A 23,983-nucleotide genomic window follows, 5' to 3' on the forward strand; every position below is an offset into this window, starting at 1 on the left:
TATCATAGGTGGATTTTTTTGTCATCTTGGAATAGATAAAGACTTCTTAGGATACAGAAAATATTGGTCACTAAAAAAAATGATAAATTGGATTTCAGAACTTTAAAAATTTCAGTTTATCAAAACATACTATTAAGAAAATGCATACAAAGCCCCAGACTGGGATAATAAATAATAAGTTGTACTTTTACATAATAATGATATAGGAAGTACAATGAAAATAATATTCCATTTATATTATAATGTATAAAATATTTGAATTCCAGGCATAAACTTCTAACAATGAAACAAAAGGAAAAAATAATTGGAAAGTCATACCTTATGCTTATTGTATAGACTATAATAAAGATGACAACACTTCCTAATTTAGTAAAGATATTTTAATGTAAGACTAATTTTTCTCAGGATATTTGAATAACATATTTAAATGGGATTTCCAAGCCAAGGAAACATGCCTTTGTTTTAAGTTTATTGACTATTTCTGATAGTGCATTTTTATCAGATTGGATTCTGGCAATCAGGAATTCTAAAATTGGTCTTTGATTTGTTAACGGATATTCAAACAAACCTTCAAAAAAAGGTTAAGAATACTGGAATAAAAATTAGGCCGTGAGCAGCCCCAAATACCATAACAAGAAACATAATCTTAAAAAATGTCCTGAAGATGTATGCTTTAGCTGCAGATAAAACACACACCCCTATTACTGTTGAAAGTGCACTTTGTAACACTGGATAGCCTAGCAGATACAATGCCTCAATTGATTTTTGGTTTACCGAAGGCTTAGAACTGGAAACAAATGCATAAGAAATGTGTGCAGAAAAATCGAAAGAAAACCCTATACAAATGACAAGATTAATCATGGATATGGAATCAAGATTGACATTCCAGAATGCCATGAAACCCGTTACTCCCACAATCACAGAAGCAATAGCAAAAGTTACCCACAAGGAACACAGTGGGTGAGGAATTAACAATAAGGAAACAATGAACATAGCGGTTGATGCAACAATGACATTTCGAACAGTATTTTCTAATATTGCAGTATCCTGATCAAAATATATGAATGCCTGGTTATACACCATTAGGGGAATTTCGCACTTTTCAGCTTTGCTTCGTAACTGGGATAACATCGTCTTCTTATTGATTGAAGAAGAAACCCCCACAGTCTGAATGAAGCCCCGGGAAGAAATAATTTCATGTGATGATGAAATGTTAATACCATACATAAAAAGTGGAAAATGTGTTAAAAAATTGGGCAAATTATTCATGAAAGTATCCTTATCATTTACATCTTGCTGGCTCTTTTCCGTATATTGCACATACTCTCGTAACCAAAACTCTGTAAGACTTTTATCTACATAGTCACTGTTTTCCAAATCTGACAGACATATTTCCAGTTTTGGCCTAACACCTTCATCCCAGTAGTTAAGAGTTTCTGTAACAATAACCATAACTCTGGGACCATAATCTGAAAAATATTCTTCTTCTACATTAAAATATGGTGTGATGTAGGAATCATCACTTGCCAAATTTCGAAGGTCTAAACCTTCCTGCACTTGGAAACACCCATAGATGCTACTTATGATGTACAAAATGTATAAAAGCACTACAAAAAATTTGGACTCAGTGCTTGTGAGAAAAGGGCCAAAATAGTCTCGAAAGAACACATTCATTGGATGAACATCAGTTTCTTCTTCTTCCGGGAGAGAATCACATGGAAGACAGCAGGATCTTTTTAATGAGGAACATTTTTGGTCAGGAGTTTCTGGCTTTTTCAACCAGTGTAGACAGACTCTTTCTCTTTTACCATCCAGGGCCAGAAAGGCCCCAAAACAGGTGATGTTATAGAAATAACAAAAGAGCAGGGTTGTTCCTGTATAGATGCAAAAGTACTGTATGGACCTGAAAGAGGTCATAATCCCTGTATAGAAGGCCAGGACGTTGGTGATGGTAGTAATTGTAATCGACACTGCCACTTTGGAATAGACACTGGACAGACACTGTTTTATGTTATCCATGAGGCTGGTCTTCTGCCAGGCAGAAATCATTATGAACATATCATCAACCCCGACACCTGTTTTAAAAAAAAAAAAAAAGCCATCTGCATACATATTAATATCCATTAAAAATTAAATGTATAAACTCAAACCATCTTCTTTGTCCATCTCCTAAGGTCTGATTTATCTCGCCCAATCTGTGCTTTGATATTCTGTTCTCTGTTGCTCCTTTGGTTGCCTCTGAAGCCACACCAGAATTCAGCCCTTCCTCTGTAACAACTCTGGGCTTTGTACGTCCTCCTGTTATTTGTACATAGCATGGGATAGACCGGATACTCTGCTCCTAGTCTTCGTGCAGGGTGTTTTAAAGATGAGTCAGGAAACCTGTTGTGGATGTTAGCTGAAACAGGATTAGCAATACTATCTTTGATTCCACTGGATTATCTGAGAGACCATTTTCCCTCATAAACCATTTTACACAAATGTACAGACACATTGAGCCAACATTCTATTGCTTAAAATATAAGCTGGACTTATCTGGTCTACAGTTAGCATCTAAGTAACAATGTGCTAGGATTTGAGAGGCACCGCATAGTATACACACACACACACACACACACACACATCGTTTTTCTCCTAGCCTTTTTGATACCCAGAATGTTACCACTTAAACTTACTTTCCCAGGTTAAAGCATTATTATTAAAATGCAAATACTCTTGAGATCAGACATGTGCACCAAAGTAAATCTCAAGAATCCCTTGCATAGGGGTACCTGGGTGGCTCAGTGGGTTAAAGCCTCTGCCTTCAGCGCAGGTCATGATCCCAGGGTCCTGGGATCGAGACCTGCATTGGGCTGTCTGCCCAGCAGGGAGCCTGCTTCCCTTCCTCTCTCTCTCTGCCTGCCTCTCTGCCTACTTGAGATCTCTCTCTGTCAAATAAATAAATACAATCTTTAAAAAAAAAAAAAAAAGAATCCCTTGCATATTAATATCTACTAAGTAATCCTTTTCCATAAGGATGTTTCATGATGGGTTTGGAATAGAGAGGACAGAACATTTGAGGATTTTGAAATCACCACTGAAAACTTGCAAAGGAGGACTAGAAAGAAGAAAGGATATAGAGTGAGGACAGCAAGAGCATTTGCAGATAAGTTTCACCTGCCTCAAGCTTTCTGCTAGAGTTGACACTACTTTCACCCATGTATATTGATACAAACTCAATAAAATAAACAAGGAAATACACAAGGTGGAATAAAATGCTGATCTCTACTTCAATTTGGGGGTATCTTCTCTACAGGAGGGTACTAGGAATTGCAACTTTGCCTCTAATCAGATGTTCTCTGGGTATGATCAAGCAGGCAGAATGATCTAAATTAACATAAGGCTACACAGAATGTCACAAATGCATCCTGACATCCCATGACTAGCGGCCTTGAGGATTTCAGTTGTATTCAGCTGGACAAAAGGGAAGAATCAGAAGTACTAAGGACCAAGAATGAACTCATTGATATTTACGAGGTATTTAAAAACTATTTTTATTCTTTTTAAAAGATTTTATTTATTTATTTGACAGAGAGAGATCACAAGTAGGCAGAGAGAGAGGGGAAAGCAGGATCCCTTCTGGGCAGAGAGCCCGATGCGGGATTCGAGCCCAGAACCCTGAGATCATGACTGGAGTTGGAAGGCAGAGGCTTAACCCACTGAGCCACCCAGGCGCCCTAAAAACTAGTTTTATTATTTATAGAACCTTATTCAGAAATTGTCCTCACACACTTCTTGAGTTGCTTAAATCACACACACACAGAGCCATTCACACTCCTGTGAATACACAAACTTTGCAATCCTGGTTTACATGAAATCAATTACATACACCTTAACCTTGTTATTAATGGCTGTGGGGGGTTGATGAGTGACTAAGTATGGCTGTGTACCAGGAATCGATGCCCTGACATCCAGCATACAGCTCATCCACTCTCTCCCCTAGGAAACCAAATACTACCTCTTCCAAGCTCCTTACTTTCTCAAATAGAAACACCTTTGTTTTCTCATGCTTATTATAAAATAAATTCTGAAAGTACAGGAAAATATGGAGAAAAAATTTAAACAGCTGTAATTCCACCCTTCATTTTTACTTATATACATCTGGAATTTGCTCTATGCAAATACACCAATACAACTATATCTTTCTATTTTGAACACCCTGTTTCATAACAAGCATTTTTCTGGTAGTGGTTATATATCTTATGTCTACCTTATATATCTTATAAATCTACCTCTTTCTAAGGACTGAATATGATTCACAATTTTAATATGCTACATTTGTGTTGCCCAATCCCATGCTGATAGGGAATTAAATGGTTTTCAAAACCTTCCTGTTCTAAATATTGCCAAAGTGAACATGCTTTCACTTTTTGAGCACTTGTTCAATTATTAGGACAAATTCCTAGGAAGTAGAATCAGTAAGTCAAAGACATTCCCTGTTTAATTTTTAAGCCTTTTGATTTGCAAAACTGGACTAAAAAAAGGGTGTACCAGGTTACAGTTTTCCCCTAGCAGGATGAATGCTCATTTCCATACAACCTTCCTTCAATCTTGCCGATATTCATTAATCCAATATGAAAACAAGGTGTCTCATTTTTGTTTTAATTTGTATCCCCTGGTTAATTGAGAGATCAAATTTAATTTTCTTATTATTTCCAGTAATTCATATTTTGGTTTTGGGTGTGACCCATCTGTTCATGTCCCTTGTCTGTGTTTTTCCATTTGGGGTGCTAGATTTTCTCCCTCTAAAGACACACAATTCAATTTTATTTTCTTTTTTCCTGTCACCTCATTTTTGGATCTATAGAACCACCCAAATATAATTATTTTGCTTAATCTAACCTAAACTCCCTCCCTTATCTACCCCACATCCCCACATATACAACGTGTAGCCTCATGTTTTGTTTTACTCACCCAGAATAAGAAATGGTGAATTTGCAACTATGATCACAAAAGGCACCCCCATGTACAACATCAGGCCAAAGCCACTCACCACTGCCAAGGCAGCAGAAATCACCCCAAAGGCTGCGGTCCACATTTTGTTATGTACGCAGTCACACCTGTAAGTTTGGAAGGAAAAATCATGGGATTTGTGGTGGTAGGTTCTATACTGAAATTCCATCAGTTTGTAACATTTTTGACTTGGACACCTGTTCAGAAGGCTCTTGGGCAATAATTCCCATGCTAGTCTAGTGGAGACCTTTAATTCCCAGGCACTATCCCAGACCAAGTGGGAAAAAGGAGAGAGGGAATAGAAAAGCTATCTGAGCTTTTACAAAACTTTCTAGGTGATTCTTCTGCAGCTAAGCAAGCAACTACTCCACTGATTGGTAGTTGAGAACCACAGAGTTATACTAAAACACTCCTGATGGTTAATTCCACTCTGCTCTTCAAAGGGTATAAATGGACTACAACAGCAAAGGGAGGGTAAGTCTTAGCAGAGTAAGTATCCATATCCAGTGCTCTTTCACCCAACCCTAGACTCCAGCTCACTGTAGATGCAAGCCTAAATAGCTCATGTATTTCAGAGCCAGTTCAATATGTATTTTGGTTAGCAAAATGTAGAAAGACTCCTCCTAAGACGTTTTCAGGATTTTTATCTACTGCTGAAGTGGGCTCTAGAAAAGTTGCTACTAATTGCAAAAGAATTAGAAATGTAGTCCATTTAGAATAACAGCCTGGGCCTATTTCCCAGAAGTGGGCATATACAGACAGCATTTTAAAGTATGGGTTCAATTTGAATCTCCCTGATGGCTTAGTGATGATGAACATTTTTTTATGTGTCTGATAGCCATTTGTATGTCCTCATTGGAGAAGTGTCTGTTCATATATTCTGCCCTTTTTTTTATATATATATATGATTGTCTGTTTTGTGTGTGTTGAGTTTGAGGAGTTCTTCATAGATCCTGGATAGCAACCTTTTGTCTGTACTGTCATTTGCAAATATCTTCTCCCATCCCATGGGGTTGCCTCTTTGTTTTGTTAACTGTTTCCTTTGAGATACCAACTTACACCAGTTAGAGTGGCCAAAATTAGCAAGACAGGAAACATGTGTTGGAGAGGATGTGGAGAAAGGGGAACCACACTGTTGGTGGGAATGCAAGTTGGTGCAGCCACTTTGGAAAACAGTGTGGAGATTCCTCAAGAAATTAAAAATAGAGCTTCCCTATGACCCTGCAATTGCACTACTGGGTATTTACCCCAAAGATACAGATGTATTGAAAAGAAGGGCCATCTATACCCCAATGTTTATAGCAGCAATGGCCACGGTCGCCAAACTGTGCAAAGAACCAAAATGCCCTTCCACAGACGAATGGATAAGGAAGATGTGGTCCATATATACTATGGAGTATTATGCCTCCATCAGAAGGGATGAATGCCCAATTTTTGTAGCAACATGACGGGACTGGAAGAGATTATGCTGAGTGAAAGTCAAGTAGAGAGAGTCAATTATCATATGTTTTCACTTATTTGTGGAGCATAACAAATAACATGGAGGACAAGGGGAGATGGAGAGGAGAAGGGAGTTGAGGGAAATTGGAAGGGGAGGTGAACCATGAGAGACTATGGACTCTGAAAAACAATCTGAGTGTTTTGAAGGGGCGGGGGGTGGAAGGTTGGGGGAACCAGGTGGTGGGTATTAGAGAGGGCACGGATTGTATGGAGCACTGGGTGTGGTGCAAAACCAATGAATACTGTTACGCTGAAAAGAAATAAAAAATTTTAAAAAGTATGGGTTCAGTACTTTACCTACCCAACAGCCACAACGTTATACTTTTTAAAAAATATTATTTATTTATTTGTCAGAGAGGGAGGGGGGAGTACAAACAGGGGGAGTGGCAGGCAGAGGGAGAAGCAGGCTCCCTGCTGAGCAGGGAACCTGATGCGGAACTTGATCCCAGGACCCTGGGATCATGACCTGAGCCAAAGGCAGATGCTTAACCAACTGAGCCAACCAGGTACCCACCACATTACATTTTAAAATTTATATTTCACTTGTTTGTTAACTGCTTCAAAATAAATGACTGATACTCATCTCTGGATGCTTTAGTAGGAGAGACAAACTAAGTTTGGATTGAAACCTAAGAGTAAACTATGGAAATGGAAGCACTGATTCTAATACAGTAACAACATGACTAAAGACCTTTTACTGTTGTAACAGTAAAATAGCTAAACTTTCTTATTATGAAAAAAATATTTTGCACCATGGTTGTAACTCACTTTCTGTCAATCCACCAGTTCTAGAAGTTAAATTGAGGGCCCTAAATCAACGACACAGACAAAATTCCAGAGCAAAAATAAGTTGCTTTGTTAGACTAAAATTTGACTATAATGAATACTTTCTTAAAACAGTACTGGTTTATCTATGAAAAACCTGCAGCAAATATCATTCTCAATGGAGAAAAACTGAGAGCTTTTCTGCTAAGGTCAGGAACATGGCAGGGGCTGTCCACTACCACCACTGCTATTCAACATAGTACTAGAAGTCCTAGCCTCAGCAGTCAGACAGCAAGAAGAAATTAAATGCATCCAAATCAGCAAAGAAGAAGTCAAACTATCACTCTTTGCAGATGATATGATACTTTATGTGGAAAACCCAAAAGACTCCACTCCAAATCTGCTAGAACTTGTACAGGAATTCAGTAAAGTGTCAGGATATAAAATCAATGCACAGAAATCAGTTGCATTTCTATACACCAACAACAAGACAGAAGAAAGAGAAATTAAGGAGTCAATCTCATTTACAATTGCACCCGAAACCATAAGATACCTAGGAATAAACCTAACCAAAGAGGCAAAGAATCTATACTCAGAAAACTAAAATACTCATGAAAGAAATTGAGGAAGGCACAAAGAAATGGAAAAATGTTTCATGCTCATGGATTGGAAGAACAAATATTGTGAAAATGTCTGAAGCAATTGACACATTTAATGCAATCCCTATTGGGGAATGTTGAAAAAGAAAGCCAAAGTTGGTGGCATCACAATTCCAAACTTCAAGCTCTATTACAAAGCTGTCATCATCAAGACAGTATGGTACCGGCACAAAAACAGACACATAATCAATAGAACAGAATAGAGAGCCCAGAAATGGACCCTCAATTCTATGGTCAACTAATCTTCAACAAAGCAGGAAAGGATGTCCAATGGAAAAAATGGTGCTCCCAAGAAATGGTATTGGGAAAATTGAACAGCCATATGCAGAAAAATGAAATTGGACCATTTCCTTACACCACACACAAAAAATAAGCTCAAAATGGATGAAGGTCCTCAATGTGAGGCAGGAATCTGTCAAAATCATTGAGGAGAACAGAGGCAGCAACCTCTTTGACCTCAGCCACAGCAAATTCTTCTTGGAAACATCCCTAAAGGCAAGGGGAGCAAGGGCAAAAATGAACTATTGGGACTTCATCAAGATCAAAAGCTTTTGCACAGCAAAGGAAACAGTCAACAAAACCAAAAGACAACTAACAGAATGGGAAATATTTGCAAATGACATATCAGATAAAGGGGTAGTATCTAAAGTCTACAAAGAACTTATCAAACTCAACACCCAAAGAACAAATAATCCAATCAAGAAATGGGCAGACATTTCTGCAAAGAAGACATCCAGATGACCAACAGACACATGAAAAAGTGCTCCACATCACTCGACGTCAGGGAAATACAAATCAAAATCACAATGAGATACCATCTCACACCAGTCAGAATGGTTAAAATTAACAAGTCAGGAAATGACAGATGCTGGCAAGGATGTGGAGAAAGGGGAACCTTCCTACACTGTTGGTGGGAATGCAAGCTGGTGCAACCACTCTGGAAAACAGCATGGAGGTTCCTCAAAAATTTGAAAATAGAGCTACCCTATGACCCAGCAATTGTTCTGCTGGGTATTTACCCTAAAGATACAAATGTAGTGATCCAAAGGGGCACGTGCACCTCAATGTTTATAGCAGCAATGTCCACAATACCCAAACTATGGAAAGAAACTAGATGTCCATCAACAGATGAATGGATAAAGAAGATGTGGTATATATACACAATGGAATACTATGCAGCCATCAAAAGAAATGAAATCTTGCCATTTGTAACAATTTGGATGGAACTAGAGGGTATTAGGCTGAGTGAAAGAAGTCAATCAGAGAAAGACAATGATCATATGATCTCCCTGACATGAGGAAGTTGAGAGGCAATGTGGGGAGTTTGGGAGGTAGGAAAAGAATAAATGAAAGAAGATGGGATCAGGAGGGAGACAAACCGTAAGAGACTCTTAATCTCACAAAACAAACTGAGAGTTGTCGGGGTAAGATGGGTAGGGAGAGGGTGGTTGTGTTATGGACACCGGGGAGGGTGTGTGCTATGGTGAGTGCTGTGAACTGTGTAAACCTGTCGATTCACAGACCTGTACCCCTGGGGCTAATAATACATTATATGTTAATAAAAAAAAATAAAACAATACTGGCTTATGGCAGTTTAAAAGAAGAAGGTAACGAAGATGAACTCTGAAATCAGAAAGATTAAGGAGGATAAAAGTTACATATGACACATTTATTTCCATTCCCTCTTTCAAGTTTCTGGATTTTTTGGTATAAATTTTCCAGAGGATGGGAGGTATGATTTTTACTTTGACTAATTACTGAGCTGACTTTCTCTCAATGACCTTTATTTTATTTTTATTATTTTTTTTAAACATTTTATTTATTTATTTGACAGACAGAGATCACAAGCAGGCAGAGAGGAAAGCAGAGAGAAAGGAGGAAGCAGGCTTCCCACTGAGCAGAGAGCCCGACGTGGGGCTTGATCCCAGGACCCTGAGATCATGGCCCTAGCCGAAGGCAGAGGCTTTAACCCACTGAGCCACCCAGGCACCCCTCAATGACCTTTATTTTAATGTTCAATAGACCATGGAGGAAAAAATTTGAAAGTGAACACTGTAGGAGTTTGGTGAATACATTTGCAGATATTCCAGTGTCCTAGATGAATTTGGTTTTAAGCAGTTTATCAGAATGATCTAGCAAAGTCTTAGAACTTTGGATTTCCTGGAACCTAGCTCTGCAGATTCTGATACAATAAGTTTGTAGGGAAGCTGCAGAGTCTGAATATCTAAATCTTTCCTCATATGATTCCAGTGCTCAGGCCAATTTGGGCATCACTGACAGCAAGATGGCCCATCCTCTGAATTTCTAATTCACTTAGCAGACAAGGGCTAAACTAGAAATTATTGTCCTTAGAAAACAATCTGTATGTTTGGTGAGAGATCCTTATCTTCCTTGAAAGGTAATCATGTCTCCTATGAGTAAACAATAATTTCCAGTGTATTTCAGAAGGGAAAGATTTTCTCCAGATTGTTTCAGAAACTGATTGAATATTTGGGGTAAGTTTTGACATTTCCAAAATGTTAGATAAGTTTGAAATAGTCTAGAAGCTCAACATACCACTACTATGCTATAGAATGAGGTTCAGATTAGAGCATAAATTTGGAAAAGTCTTACTATTGTTCTTATCACTCCACTGTAAGACAATGAATATTGAACCCTAAAATGTGTTTGAACAAGGCTTCTGTGTGAGGCAAATGCAGGTATGCAAGGAGTAGCCTTCCTGTGTAAGGATCTGAGACAAGCAGGACCGGCAATGTTTTAGGGACTGTCTAGGAGGCCCCACCCAGAACACAGAGAAGAGATTCTCTGTGATAACAGAGAGAGGAGTGAGAGGTGCTAAGAAACTTGGAAACACTCTCACAGGAGAATGGGTTTTATTTTTGATACCAGAAAAGGCATGAATTGAGCCATCATGGCAACATCTTTACCTTAAGTATTTTCCTGCTCCTTTTCCTCTTCTCCTTGGGCATGCTCCAACCAGAAGCCAACTTAGCAAGATGAGAAGTAGGAAGAAAAGTGCTACAAGAGGACTTGGTGAGTCCTTTTTTTCCCCATTAAGGACTGTCCCAGGCAGCACATTCTGGCTAAGAGTGCTGGCAGCGTGGGGGTGGGGGGGAACCTTAGCTTCAAATCTAGTTATCTTTGCTTATTTTTTTTAATTACATGATTTTGTTTTGTTTGTTACATGGACATGGACATTTTAATTCAGACTAGAGGATTTTGTCTTACCTAAGAATGACCACAAAACTCACAGAGCCTGCCTGAGTTTTCATGGGGCAGAGGAAGAACTGCTCTACCTACAAAACTTAAAGAGAACAAAGGGAGACAAAAATAAAGTTGTATATTTATATCTCATGAGTCCTTTGTGTTCAGTGTGTTGGTTACAAACACATAAATTCTTCAAAGACACATAAATATAAGTCATTTTCTAATTGCCTTTGGTACAGGATTTATTTTCTGTATTACTGTCCATAGTCATTTAAGTCAGATAAGCAAGAATTGATATAAACTTCTATCTTCAGAACCAACTATCTAGTAGACAAGTATTATCAAACCAGTTGTTGGTACCCTGTAGATTCCACACTAGTTTAAATTTTTTTTTTAACTCTACTGACTTGAAAAAGACAGAATTTTGTCTTTTCCCTCCCCACATTCTGCCTCCTCCCTCAATGGTTCCCTCCCTCCCTCCTACACCTCCTCTTTAGTATTTTGGTTTGTTCATTTTCTAGGGCATTGTGGTCTTTCTTTCCAGAATAACAAAGCTGTGAGGTAGTTTATTGACTCAAAGAGGTACCCATGGTAGTTATTTGACTCCCTTTGTCTACTGGGGCCTCATTTTCCTCTACCTTAAAATCTAGAGGTTGAATTATATCATTTGTTCCCAAATCAACCTACAAATGAGAATCAAGTAGACAAGCTTTTGAAATACAGATTTTTAAACTGAACCCCCAGAGACTTGATTCAATAGGGCAAGGCCTCGGAATACATGGACTTAAGAGTTGTCTCTGTGACTCTGCTGTGAGAATCACTGGGATGATATAATCTGTAGTGTTCTTTCTACACCTAAATTCTTTTATTTGTTGATATTTTTCACATTTTAGCTTTCTGATCACAAGAGACTAAATTAACCCTAAGGCCTAGATAACAATTTTTAAGTGCTTAACAAGATAAAGCCGACATCAGAACAATGAAGATATCTAAGTCAATTAAATTAAAGACTATTTTTATATGGTTAAAAGTACTAGTTCAAACTTAGAAATAGGACTTGTTGTTTAGTTCTATCATCATATCTGCCTCCAAATGGTCATAATTGGCAAATATGTAAGGTAAAAAAAATACACCAAATCAAACAAAACTGGCCACAATTTCTTTTTCTTTTCTTTTTTCTTTCTTTCTTTTTTTTTTTTTTTAAAGATTTTATTTATGTATTTGTTAGAGAGAGAGGGAGCACAAGCAGGGGGAGTGGCAGGCAGAGGGCGAGGGAGAAGCAGGCTCCCTGCTAGGCAGGGAGCCCATGTGGGACTCAATCCCAGGATGCTGGGATCATGACCTGAGCTGAAGGCAGATATTTAGCTGACTGAGCCACCCAAGTGTCCCTAACCACAATTTCTGTATTTCTTTTTACTATTCTATGTGATTGCTCACTATTGCTAATGGGGAAAAAGTTTAAAAAATAAGAGTTTAGTGTTAGATGTCAACAAAACCTGGAGTAGGTATTTCGCAAGTCTCATGACTCCACCCAACCCCTAGAAATATAGAAAAACCAGCATATATTTTCAGAATTCTGTAAACTCTGGAAAATAGTCAAATGCTTACAACAAGTAAACAAATGTTGAATAAAAGGTGGGGAAGTACTTCAAAATTGTTGAAAAGTTTTATAGTTATTTTACATGCCATGTCTCTCTCCCTCTCCAGTGTAGTAGAAGTCTTAAAGTGGCAGTGACCATAAAGTGACCGATGTATTAAAGTGGCCACAGCCTCAAGGAGGCAATAGCATTAAGGCAACAGCAGTCTTAAAGCAGTAACAGCTGTGTTACCAGTATGGAACCAATTCTAAGCTTTCACCTAGGGCTGATCCCCAGGCACAGTGTAAGCCTTGCTAAGTGTTGAAGGAGGGTCCAGGCATAGAACCATGTTGCAAAAATTGGGAGAGCTCCTGGCATCCAGAGAAATCTATGTCAAGACACTAGCTAAATGAAAGCTAAGGTACAGAAACTTCAGTGAGTACAAAAACAATAATTACAGTCTTTACAATAATAGTTTGGGAAAATCACTAAGAAAATGGACTACTACAGTCTTAAATAAACACATTAAAAAACAACAGAGAACTCTAGGAAATCTGATTTGAAGTTAAGTTTGTACCAGTTTAATGTAGATTGTTTTAAATTGAGAATTATAAATCTCCATGGTAACCCTAAAGAAAATCTCACAAAGTCACTGCCAAAGGGAATGACAAGAGAATCAAACAGCTCACTAGAAAAATAAAAACTAAACATTCAAGATGCATAAATGGATGAAATGAGGGGGGGAAAAGCTGTAAGATATATAGAATACAAATAGCAAAATAGCAGAAGTCCTTCCTTCTCAGCAGTTATTTTATTTTTTTTTTAAGATTTTATTTATTTATTTAACAAAGAGAGATCACAAGCAGGCAGAGAGGCAGGCAGAGAGAGAGGGGGAAGCAGGCTCCCTGCTGAGCAGAGAGCCCAATACAGGGCTCGATCCCAGGACCTGAGCTGAAGGCAGAGGCTTTCACCCACTGAGCCACCCAGGCGCCCCTCAGCAGTTATTTTAAAATGTAAATGGATTAAACTCCCCAGTCAAAACGTAGAGATTGACAGAATGGATAAAATAGCATGATTCAACTATATGCTGTCTACAAGAGACTCTAGATTCGAAGACATAAACAAATTGAAAGTTAAAGGATGAATAAAGATATTCCATATGAGTAGTAACCAAAGGACAGCAGGGGTGGATATACTGATATAAGACAAAACAAACTTTATTTTAAAAATAGTTAACAGAGACAAAGAAGGACATTATATATTGATAAAAAGGCCAATTCATCAAGAGGATTTAAAAACTACAAACAGACATGCATCACCAGTAGAGACCGAAAATACATGAAGCAAATATTGACAGACTTGCAGAGAGAAATAGGTAGCTCTACAATAATAGCTGGAGAATTCAATATACCACTTTCAATAATGGATAAAACATCCAGGCAGATACTCTATAATGAAACATAAGAAATGGACAACTCTATAAATCAGTTAGACTTACAGAGATACATAGAACACTCAACCCAATGATAGCAGAAAATACATTATTCTCAAGCACACATGAAATATTCTCTGGAATAGATCACATGTTTGGTTACAAAACAAGTCTGAAAATGTAAAAATATTGAAATTATACAAAGTACCTTTTCAACTAACAATGGAGTGATGCTCCAAATCACTAATAGAGGGAAAGCTGAATAATTCAAAATATATGGAAATTAACTCTCTATTTAATAACTAATGGGCCAAAGAACAAATCACATGGGAAATTAGAAAATACTTAGCAATAAATGAAAACAAATACACGGCATACCAGAACTTACTGGATGTAGTGCTCACAGATAAATTTATACTACATTAGAAAAAGACAAAGATCTTAAATCACTTTATGGTATTAGACATCTTGTAGAAACAGAAACAAAACAAAACCCAAAGCTAACAGAAGTAAGGAAGGAAATGAAAGATTAGAATAGAAAAAAAATAAAACTAAGTATAGAAAAAACAAAGGAGAACCAACGAAAGTAAAATTTGGCTATTTAAAAAAAAATCAGCAAATTGACAAACCTTTATCTAGAGTGACAAAGAAAAAAGAAGATCCAAATAACTAAATCAGATATGAAAGTGAAGATATTACTACTGCTTATAGAAAAATAGAAAGGATTATTTTAAAAATACTATAAACAACTTACACCAACAAATTAGGTAACCTAGATGAAATGCACAAATTCCTAGAACCACGAACAAATGACATAAACTGACTCACGATGAAACAGAAAATCTCAACAGACATATAACAAGTAAAAAGATTGAATTAATAATCAAAAACCTTCTAAAAAAGAAAAGTCCAACACCAGATCATTGTACTGGTGAATTTTACTAAACATGTAAGGAAGAATTAACACCAATTATTCTCAAATCCTTCCAAAAGACTGAAAAAGGAACACTAATACTAATGCAAGATAAAGACTACAAGAAGAAAACTACAGATCAATATCTTTTATGAATATGGATCCTTAATAAAATTCTAGTAAACCCAATTCAATAGCACATTAAAAGGATTATTCATCATGACCAAGTGGGATTTATCCCAGGAATGCAAGAGAGGTTCAACATGGGAAAATCAATCAATGTAATATACCACACTAATAGGACAAAGGATTAAAACTATGTGATCATCTCAACAGATGCAGAATAGGCATTTGACAAGACCTAATACCCATTTACAATAAAAATACTCAAAAAACAAGGAATGGAAATGAACTTCCTCAAAATGATAGGTGCATTTATGAAAACCGCATAGCTAAATTATACTCAATAGTGAAAGACTGAAAGATTTCCCTCTAAATCCTGGAACACGATAAAGATGCCCATTTTCACCAATGACACTCAACACTGATAGAAGTGCTAGCCAGAGCAATAAGAAAGAGCAATAAAAGGAACTCAAACTGGAAGTGAAGAATGTAATTATTCCTTTTTACAGATTACATGATTCTATACACGAAAAATTTCAAATAATCCACAGTAAAATTAATAGAGTTAATAAACAAATTAAGCAAAGCTGCAAGATACAAGATCAACACACAAAAATCAGTTGTGTTTCCATTTATGTGCAATGAACAATCCAAAAAATGACATGAAGAAAGCAATTGCATTTACATAGTGTCTAAAAGAATAAAATACTTAGAAATAAACTTAACCAAGGAAATGAAAGACTAAAAATTACAAAAAATTGGCAAAAGAAAATAAAGACCTAAATTAATGGAAAGACATCCTTAGTTCATGGGGAGAAAGAGAGTGCCCTCTCTTCCAAACTGAGATTGTTCAGATGTCAATCTCACCTAAAGCAACCTATAGATTCAGCATACTCTTTATTACAAAATGCCAATGGCCTTTTTCTTTTCTTGAGAGATGGAAAAGTCAACCTTCAAATTCATATGGAATTGCAAGAATCCCTGGATATCCAAAATAATCATGAAAAAGAAGAAAAGAATTGGAGGACTGAGACTTCAAGATTTCAAAATTCACAACAAAGCTACAGCAATTAAAGCAGTGTGGTGCTGGCATATCAACAGACATGTAGGCTAATGGAATAGAATTGAGAGTCCACAGAAATAAACCCATATATCTACAGCCAATTGATTTTTGACAAGGATGCCAAATCCAGTCAACTGGGAAAGAACAATCTCTTCATCACATGGTACTTGGACAACTAGGTTTCCATATGTGCAAGAATGAAGTTAGACCTCTACTCACACCATATACAAAAATGAACTAAAAACCAATCAACAACTTAAATATAAGAGCTAAAACCATAGAAAGTTTTCAATTCTTAGAAGGAAACAGGGCAAAGGTACATGACCTTGGACTTGTCAACAGATTCCTAGACGTAACACCAAAAGCATAAGTAGCAAAAGAAAAATGGTAAAAGATAAATTGGATTTCTTCAAAATTAAAAGCTTTTGTGCATTAAAGACATTATCAAGAAAGTGAAGAGACCGTATGACAGAATGGGAGGAAATATTCATAAATCATATATCTTTTCTTGAGAAAGAAAGAGAGAAAGAGCCAGCAAGAACATGAGCAGGGGAGAGGGGCAGATAGAGAGAGAGAGAGAAAGAGAGAGATTGAAAATCTTAAGTGGGCTCCACTCCCAGCACAGAGCCCGACTCAGGGCTTGATCTCACAACCCTGAGATCATGACCTAAGCTGAAACCAAGAGCTGGATGTTCAACCAACTGAGCCACCCAGATGTCTCTACAAATCTGATAAAGGTTTAACACCCAGAATACACAAAGTACTCATTAACAACAGGACTCAACAACAAAAAGACAAACAACCCAATGGAAAAAAAATGGGCAAAGGACTTGCATAGATATCTCTCCAAAGAAGACAGGCAAATGGCCAATAAGCACATGAAGATACTTAACATCATTCATAATTAGGGAAATGTAAATTAAACCACACTTTGCTACTACTAAGATAGCTGTCATCAATGTTGGTGAGGATGTGTGGAAATTAGAACCCTTACACACTGCTGGTAGGATGTAAAATGGGGTAGCCTCTGTGGCAAGTGGTTTGGCACTTCTTGGAAGAGCTAAACACAGAATTACATAACTCGCCAATTCAACTCCTAGGAATATATTGAAAACAGCAGCTCAGACAAATATTTGTATACCCGTGTTCACTGCAACATTATTCACAAAAGCCAAAAGGTGGAAACATTCCAAGTGCCCAACAATAGACAAGTGAATAAACACCACTGTTTATATATGATGAAACATTAGTCAGGAAAAGGAACAGAGTTTTGATACATGCTACATAATAGTTGAACCTTGAAAACGTTATGGTAAGTGAAATAAACCGGTCACAAAAGAACAAATATTGTATGATTTCACTTAAATTAAATCTCTAGAATAGGCAAGTTCATAGAAATAGAAAGTTGATAAAGATTAACTGGGGGGGGGGGCAGGGGAAGGTTGTATGTGGGTGGCTTAGTCAGTTAAGCATCTGCCTTTGGCTCAGGTCATGATCCCAGGGTCCTGGGATCGCCCTGCGTGGGGCTCCTTGTTTGAGGGGGAAGCCTGCTTCTCCCTCTCTTACTCCCCCTGCTTGTGTTCCCTCTCTTGCTGTCTCTGTCAAATAAATAAATAAAATCTTAAAAAAAAAAAAAAGTTAATAGGGATTGGGGTGTGGGGAGGCCATGGGGGGTTACAGGCTGAGACTTACATAAATTGTTTGGAGTGATGAAAAATGTTTAGAACCAGATAGTTGTGATGGTTGTACAACAGTGTGAATCTAATTAATACCACTACATTGCACACTGAAAAATGATTGAAATGACATATTTTATATCTTTTATATGTATTTCACCACACACAAATATTTTTTAAAAGAGTTAAACAACTAATAAAACTGCTTTACCTGTAGCATGATATGATTGCGAATAATATGATGAGAAGGTATGCCAAGTGAAACAAAGGGATCACTGTCATAGAAGTGGCTTGAAATTCCAGTTGTCTGGAAAGTGATGTAAAGTAGACCACCTGCCACAGAAAATATACCCAAGTAAATAACTTTTCATTCCAATATTTGTGTGTAAGTGACAAAAACTACTGAAACACTACAGCTTATTCATTGGAACGACATGTTAAAATTTGTGGACTATGACTTTAGAATAAAGAAGACAACATAGATTTGCTTCTTCGCACAAATCTATGGCATGGTTTCCAAAGTCTCTTGCAAAAACCCAAAGTTTAAAACTTCTGAATATACAAAATCTGAGTTCTATATAAGACCATGAAGTCATTAATAGCCACAGGAAAGTGTCGCTTTTTCTAAATTTCATTAAGTTTTTGACTTTTACAATTTTAAGTGCATTGATACTTCAGAAAGACCTGGTATTCAAAGCCTTTTTCCAGTAGCTGTCTCACTTTACCAGGCTTATTCACAAGTATTAAAGGGCTTGCTGGCCCAACATTACAGAATTGTTAGCATGTGCCTGGCACTGTGCTAGAATTTACTCAGAAAATGCTAAGCTAGTTCTTTTTTCGTAAACACTATGAACTTCTGTTTGAAGGGGTTTTTGTTGTTATGTTTTTGGGGTTGCTTGGGTTTTTTGTTTTGTTTTGTTTTTAATTTCAGTGAACTCCAAACAAGTTTTAGGGAGCTCCCCCAAACAGCAAAGACTTTAACTAAAAGTAGGAATTTCAAAGTTATTTGACTAGGAAACCTGATGATCAATGTCTGTATGGAACTGACCTACCTTGAGGATGTAGAATTTGTGTTTTCCACCAACACTGCTAAGGATTTAAGATTTGTAGCATCCTTTGATGTGTGAGATTAAGGACATTGGTTTAAGTACCGAATAGAGTAGAGCACTCCCAGCTTCAAGGCAAGGACTCCATCAAATAATTGGGGAGTGCTACTGTTAACGATCCTTGGGAAAAGTTTCCTTATTCCTCCCACCTTCTCCTGGCCTCCCTCTAAAGCCCAGCCACCAGGTACCTGGATCTTCTTCAAGGCCAGACTCTTTTCGATGTTGCTAAATTGGTTCAGGAAATGGATCAGCCACATCTTGCTATGCTCGTTGACCTCGCCATCCTCAGTCTTCAGGAAGTACAGCAGCCGCATGGCCTTGGCCCTCACGAGTAACTGGTTCTTTCCCATCCTCTTGCCTAAAAACGTTCCTCCAATGGTCCCGGCCAGGTAGATGGGCTGGCCTGTTGGGTTGAAGATTGGGAAGGTGACGTTTCCCAGGTTGAGGTTTTTGTTCCTCTCCCAGACAGCCAGGAGCGGGTTGGAGGGAACGCAGAAATCCTCGTTCTTAGCACACACCTGATCGTAGCGGGTCTGGGTTCCGTTTTCCTTGGTCACATACAGATCCTGTATCGCAGCGTCCAGTTTACTAATTTCTTCCAGGATTTCTTGTTCCAGCACGGAGGTGGTGTTGGAGACCGCCAGAATGCAAGCGAAATTGACCTCAGTGCTCTTCCTGGAGATGGAGAAGTGGTAAGAGTCGTTGGCGGTGAAATGTCCCTGCACAGAGCGCCGCTCAGCCTTGGCCGGGCTCCCGATGGGGGTGTACTGCTCCTCCAGGTTTTCCTCTTTATCCTTGGGTAAGTAAATCAAGCCGGTGCCCAGAATGGCCGTCAGCGCAATGGGCGCCAGCAGGAAGATCCAGGGGTGCGAGCCCACCACCCACCCCAGCTTTCCGAAGGCGCGGGAGAGGGGCGCCTCCAGGCAGTCGGTGTGGCAGTGGGGTCTCTCCGACGGCTGATTTTCCAACCATGACCTTGAGCGTGACCATGACACCGGCGGGCCTGAAGGCCCCCTCGCGGACCTCGACTGGGAATGGGACGCCCCAAGGGACTGCGTGCGCTGCCCCAAAGCCAGGCTAAGCTTGGGTTCCAGTCCATGACTTGACTGCAAGGACCGCTCTGACTCGGGCTTGGAGGCGGGGAGCGGCTGTGCCAGCGGGCGCGCCCTCCGCTCCGACGGGCTGGGCGTCGGCTTTCGGCCTAGTCTCCGGCTGCGGCCGCCGTGGCGGCTCCGGCTCCGGCTCCGGCTTCTGGGCTGCGGACTGGGGCCCGGCCTCTGGCGCAACCTTGGAGGGACTGAGGCTCATTTCCGGGAAGGCGAGGCGACGTTCTCACTCGGGGCGGCAGGTGAGACGGCAGCCACCGGACGGAGCGCCCATCTCACCGCACCCGACGGTTTCCAGAAGTTCCAAGGGAGTCTGTTTGAGCTCCGGCTGCTCGCGCCCCGACCCTGCAGGCTTCCGGGCGGAGCACGTGTTCGGACCCATGGCCCGACGAGCCCCAAATCTGCGTGTGGCGAGCCCGTGCCCTCCGGAGTCGAGTTAATACAGAAGCACTTCTTAAAGGTAAGATGCTGCCTGTTGTGCAAGACTTACATGGGGGGGGGGGTGGCTTACACACACACACACACACACACACACACACACACACACACGTTCTAGCCTTTCTGGGATCATCCAGTAACACAGTTCTTGGGTAAGGGGAGCCTGCTACACTGAATGCATTGTTTTTATCAAACCGAACATAAACATTCTCCTCGTAAAAAGTTAGAAGGCAACATGTAGAATGAAAAGTGAGTGTTTACCTTTGGTCTGTTGCACAGTTCCCAGGATGGAGGGAACCCTGTGTTCATGTCACCATTTTCATGAAAGTCCTCACCTACCTTTTGACGTGCAGGTGACTAGAAGGCAGGCGGGTGGCGAGCGGGTCCTAGAATTAGAAAAATTGCTCGCCATGTTTTCCGTGGTTGGCGGTCACTTAGCAGTGATTGTGGTTGTGTTTTTATGTGCGGAGATACCGCGTTTTAACGAAATCTCCAGATTCTAAGAATATCAAGTCCAAGACTTTGAGGAAGATATCTTTAACAATATTTTAAAGGAGAAAGAAATAGGAGATATTAGGTTGGCTTTCCAGAAAGTCATGGTTTAAGAGTGACCTTAATAACCACAAGGTGGCACCCGTTTTCTGTTCTAAAAGTTAACATTAAATGGGAGGTGGATTCCTCTTCTTCGTCGGCTTGTTGCAAGTCCTAGTTATAGCTATATCTTGAGTTTGTCATTGGTGTGGTACAAATCTAATGTATCACATTTAAAAAATGGGGGGTGGGGGTGCCTGGGTGGCTCGGTGAGTTAAGCCACTGCCTTTGGCGCAGGTCATGCCTGGGATGGAGCCCCGCATCGGGCTCTTTGCTCGGCAGGGAGCCTGCTTCCTCCCTTTCTCTCTGCCTGCCTCTCTGCCTACTTGTGATCTTGTCTGTCAAATAAATAAATAAATAAAAATTTAAAAAAGGGGGGGGGGAACTGATTTGGGAATTCCATTTGTTAAACCATATCTATATTATGGAGAGAATGGCTCAGCTCTTATCCTAAACATTTAGGATGAAATGTTAGAGGGAGGGTGTTCACAAGTGCTCTGTAATGTGTAAAACTAGGATCTTTTACTGCCCATCTTTATGGTATTTCTTTAGCACAATATCGGCGTGGTTTTTTTTTTCATTCTCAAAACATAACCCCTAAACTTCTACAATTGCTCATAAATCAGCCACCGTAAGGCACTAAATTCTATAGAAAAATATGTTCTTCGAGATTTGATTTTATTGAGTTTCTTCATTCTAGTTTATTAATTCTAAATTATTTAATTTTACTAATCTATTTATGTAGATTACTAATGTTTGTGTGGGTTTAGAAGGTCAAAAAAAAAATCACTAATAGTTATTCCCCACCAGTTTTTCTGTATCATTCTATAAAAGGAATTTGACATTTTTAAAATGAGCTCATCTGCTATATTTGAGTTGTGAAAGCTTTTCATATTGATTTTGGCGCTCTTGACTATATCCAGAACAGCCAGAACATGGCCTAGAAGTCACATGTCTTAAGTGACAAGTCTCTTAAGTTGCTTCCTTTCAGTTCACACAATACTCTGGCCTTTAATCCGGGAATGGTGTCTACTTTGTCAGAAATGGATTCTCCATAATTTGTGAAATGCCTTCTGGATGAGAAGGGGATGGGTATTGAGAACTCAAGAATACAGTTTAGGACTTAAAATTTTATCTAGTCTACTTCTTATCCATCTTCAGTCCGGGTAAAATTACACAGGCAAAGCATTACCTTTTCTTTATCTCTTATTGCTATGTGGATTCCATTTCCTTCTCTTCCCCAGTCCTTTCAAGCAGCCCCCCATGTCCCATTTTTTTCTCTTCCCCCCATTTCTCCTTTTGTAAGTCTCATTCTCTCAGGTTAGGCAAACTGAGTTTGGTATAAATAAAGGGCAGTTGCCCATTATATTTATTTTTTATTTAAAAAAATTTTTTGCCCATTACTATGCATAAGATGCTTCTCTTTTAACTGTGTATTTTAGTTACTAGTTAATCTGTTTCCTACACTTGAGTATGAGCTCCTCAGAGACAAGGAGGACATCTTGTTTTTGTTGTTCAGAGGACACTCCAATGTTAGTCATAACTTAGGTGCTACTGCTTGTCTTTCCACAGCTCTAAAAATTATAAAATTCAAATATGGCAGAAATAATAACGGCCGAAATGTATTCTGTAGATCCTGTAGGTCTGCTCAGATGCCTGTGTTCTGAAACACCAGGTATCATTTTGCGACTTTTCACCTGCCCTATCTTAAGCCTTTTACCTTTTCCTTTGCTCCTTGTTGAAATTAAAACAGTATAGCTTTCCTCCTAACTCATATAATAATCTATCACAGAGTGTTATGAAGTCACTCAGTTTTCCTTTTTCTAGATTGAAATCTAAAGGTTTAATAAATTGATTGGCCATTGAGAAGAGGCTGTAAAACTGAGAGATGAATAGTTAAGAAAGAAACTGAAAAAGGACAGCAGCAAGAACTGATCATGAATGTATTGTTGGGGAAGAAAAAAATGTGTGTGTGTGTGTGTGTGTGTGTGTGTGTGTGTGTGTGTGTGAAAGAGAGAGAGAAGGAACAGAAGAAGAGGGAGAGAGAATCCCAGGTACGTTCTATGCCTAGTGTGGAGCCTGACTTGGGGCTCCATCTCACAACCCTGAGATCATGACCTGAGCCAAAGTCAAGAGAAGACACTTAACTGGCTGAGTTATCCAGGTGCCCCAAGAAACACATGGTTAAAATGCATGTACACAATAGTAGAGTGGTAGGCTTTTATACTAATGGTCTCCAATGAATCATGGCTCCCAGTATTTATGACTTTTTGTGGTTCCCTCCCACATTGGCCGTGTGACTTACTTGGTCCCATGGGACATCAGCAACTGTGACACAAACAGAAGGTTGATAAGTACTTATGCATTTGGGATTTGCCTTCTTGGAAGCAAGAGAACTCAGGTCTTTATGGACTTGGGGTTCACAATGCTGATGATAAAACTTTCTGAAGTAGTTACTTTATCATTGACCTTCATTAAATTCCTTTTTATATAATAAGGTGAATCTCTTATTTTCTTCAGTATAGTGATGCCCAAAAACATGGCTCAGGAAATAGCAGAAGACAAGCTGGAGAATGCTTGAGAGAAAGAAAAATAGAGATTTCCATAAAGGAATTGCTAGAATTTGGGAGAACAAATTAGACAGAACACTTACGTAGAGATCTTGAAGGTCACATTCAACATACAGAAAGGAAAACACAGCAACAATAACCAGACTTGACAGGGGACTTTAAAGGGGCAGGGAATAATTAAAAATTAATAGGTTAGAGAGAGTGACTAGAGTCTTAAAAAATGTAACAGAGAAAACCAGACTAATGCCCCCAGAGGGAGCACAAA

The 23,983-nt window shown here is 38.9% G+C and overlaps 1 protein-coding gene across 1 annotated transcript; it reads right to left on the minus strand.

Moving 5' to 3' along the window:
• Positions 1–400: 400 nt before the first annotated feature.
• Positions 401–20,501, minus strand: LOC116593630 (patched domain-containing protein 3-like). Its single transcript, XM_032347897.1, has 5 exons — positions 20,399–20,501; positions 19,202–20,310; positions 18,119–18,240; positions 4,954–5,099; positions 401–2,075 (listed from the first exon to the last, which is right to left on the minus strand). The coding sequence occupies exons 1-5, from the start codon at positions 20,499–20,501 to the stop codon at positions 571–573; spliced, it is 2,985 nt and encodes a 994-aa protein (XP_032203788.1). The 3' UTR covers positions 401–570.
• Between the last annotated feature and the right edge of the window lie 3,482 nt (positions 20,502–23,983).

The sequence above is a fragment of the Mustela erminea genome, chromosome 6 (assembly GCF_009829155.1).
Source record: "Mustela erminea isolate mMusErm1 chromosome 6, mMusErm1.Pri, whole genome shotgun sequence".
In the NCBI taxonomy this organism is placed as follows: Eukaryota; Metazoa; Chordata; class Mammalia; order Carnivora; family Mustelidae; genus Mustela; species Mustela erminea.

Coding starts and splice junctions, on each gene's coding strand:
- LOC116593630 (XM_032347897.1), bottom strand. CDS start 20,501: ATGGGTCCGAACACGTGCTCCGCCCGGAAGCCTGCAGGGTCGGGGCGC. Junction 18,241..19,201: donor TGGCCTTGAAGAAGATCCAG/GTACCTGGTGGC, acceptor TTTCTGTGGCAG/GTGGTCTACTTTACATCACT. Junction 2,076..4,953: donor TTCACCATTTCTTATTCTGG/GTGAGTAAAACA, acceptor TTTTTAAAACAG/GTGTCGGGGTTGATGATATG.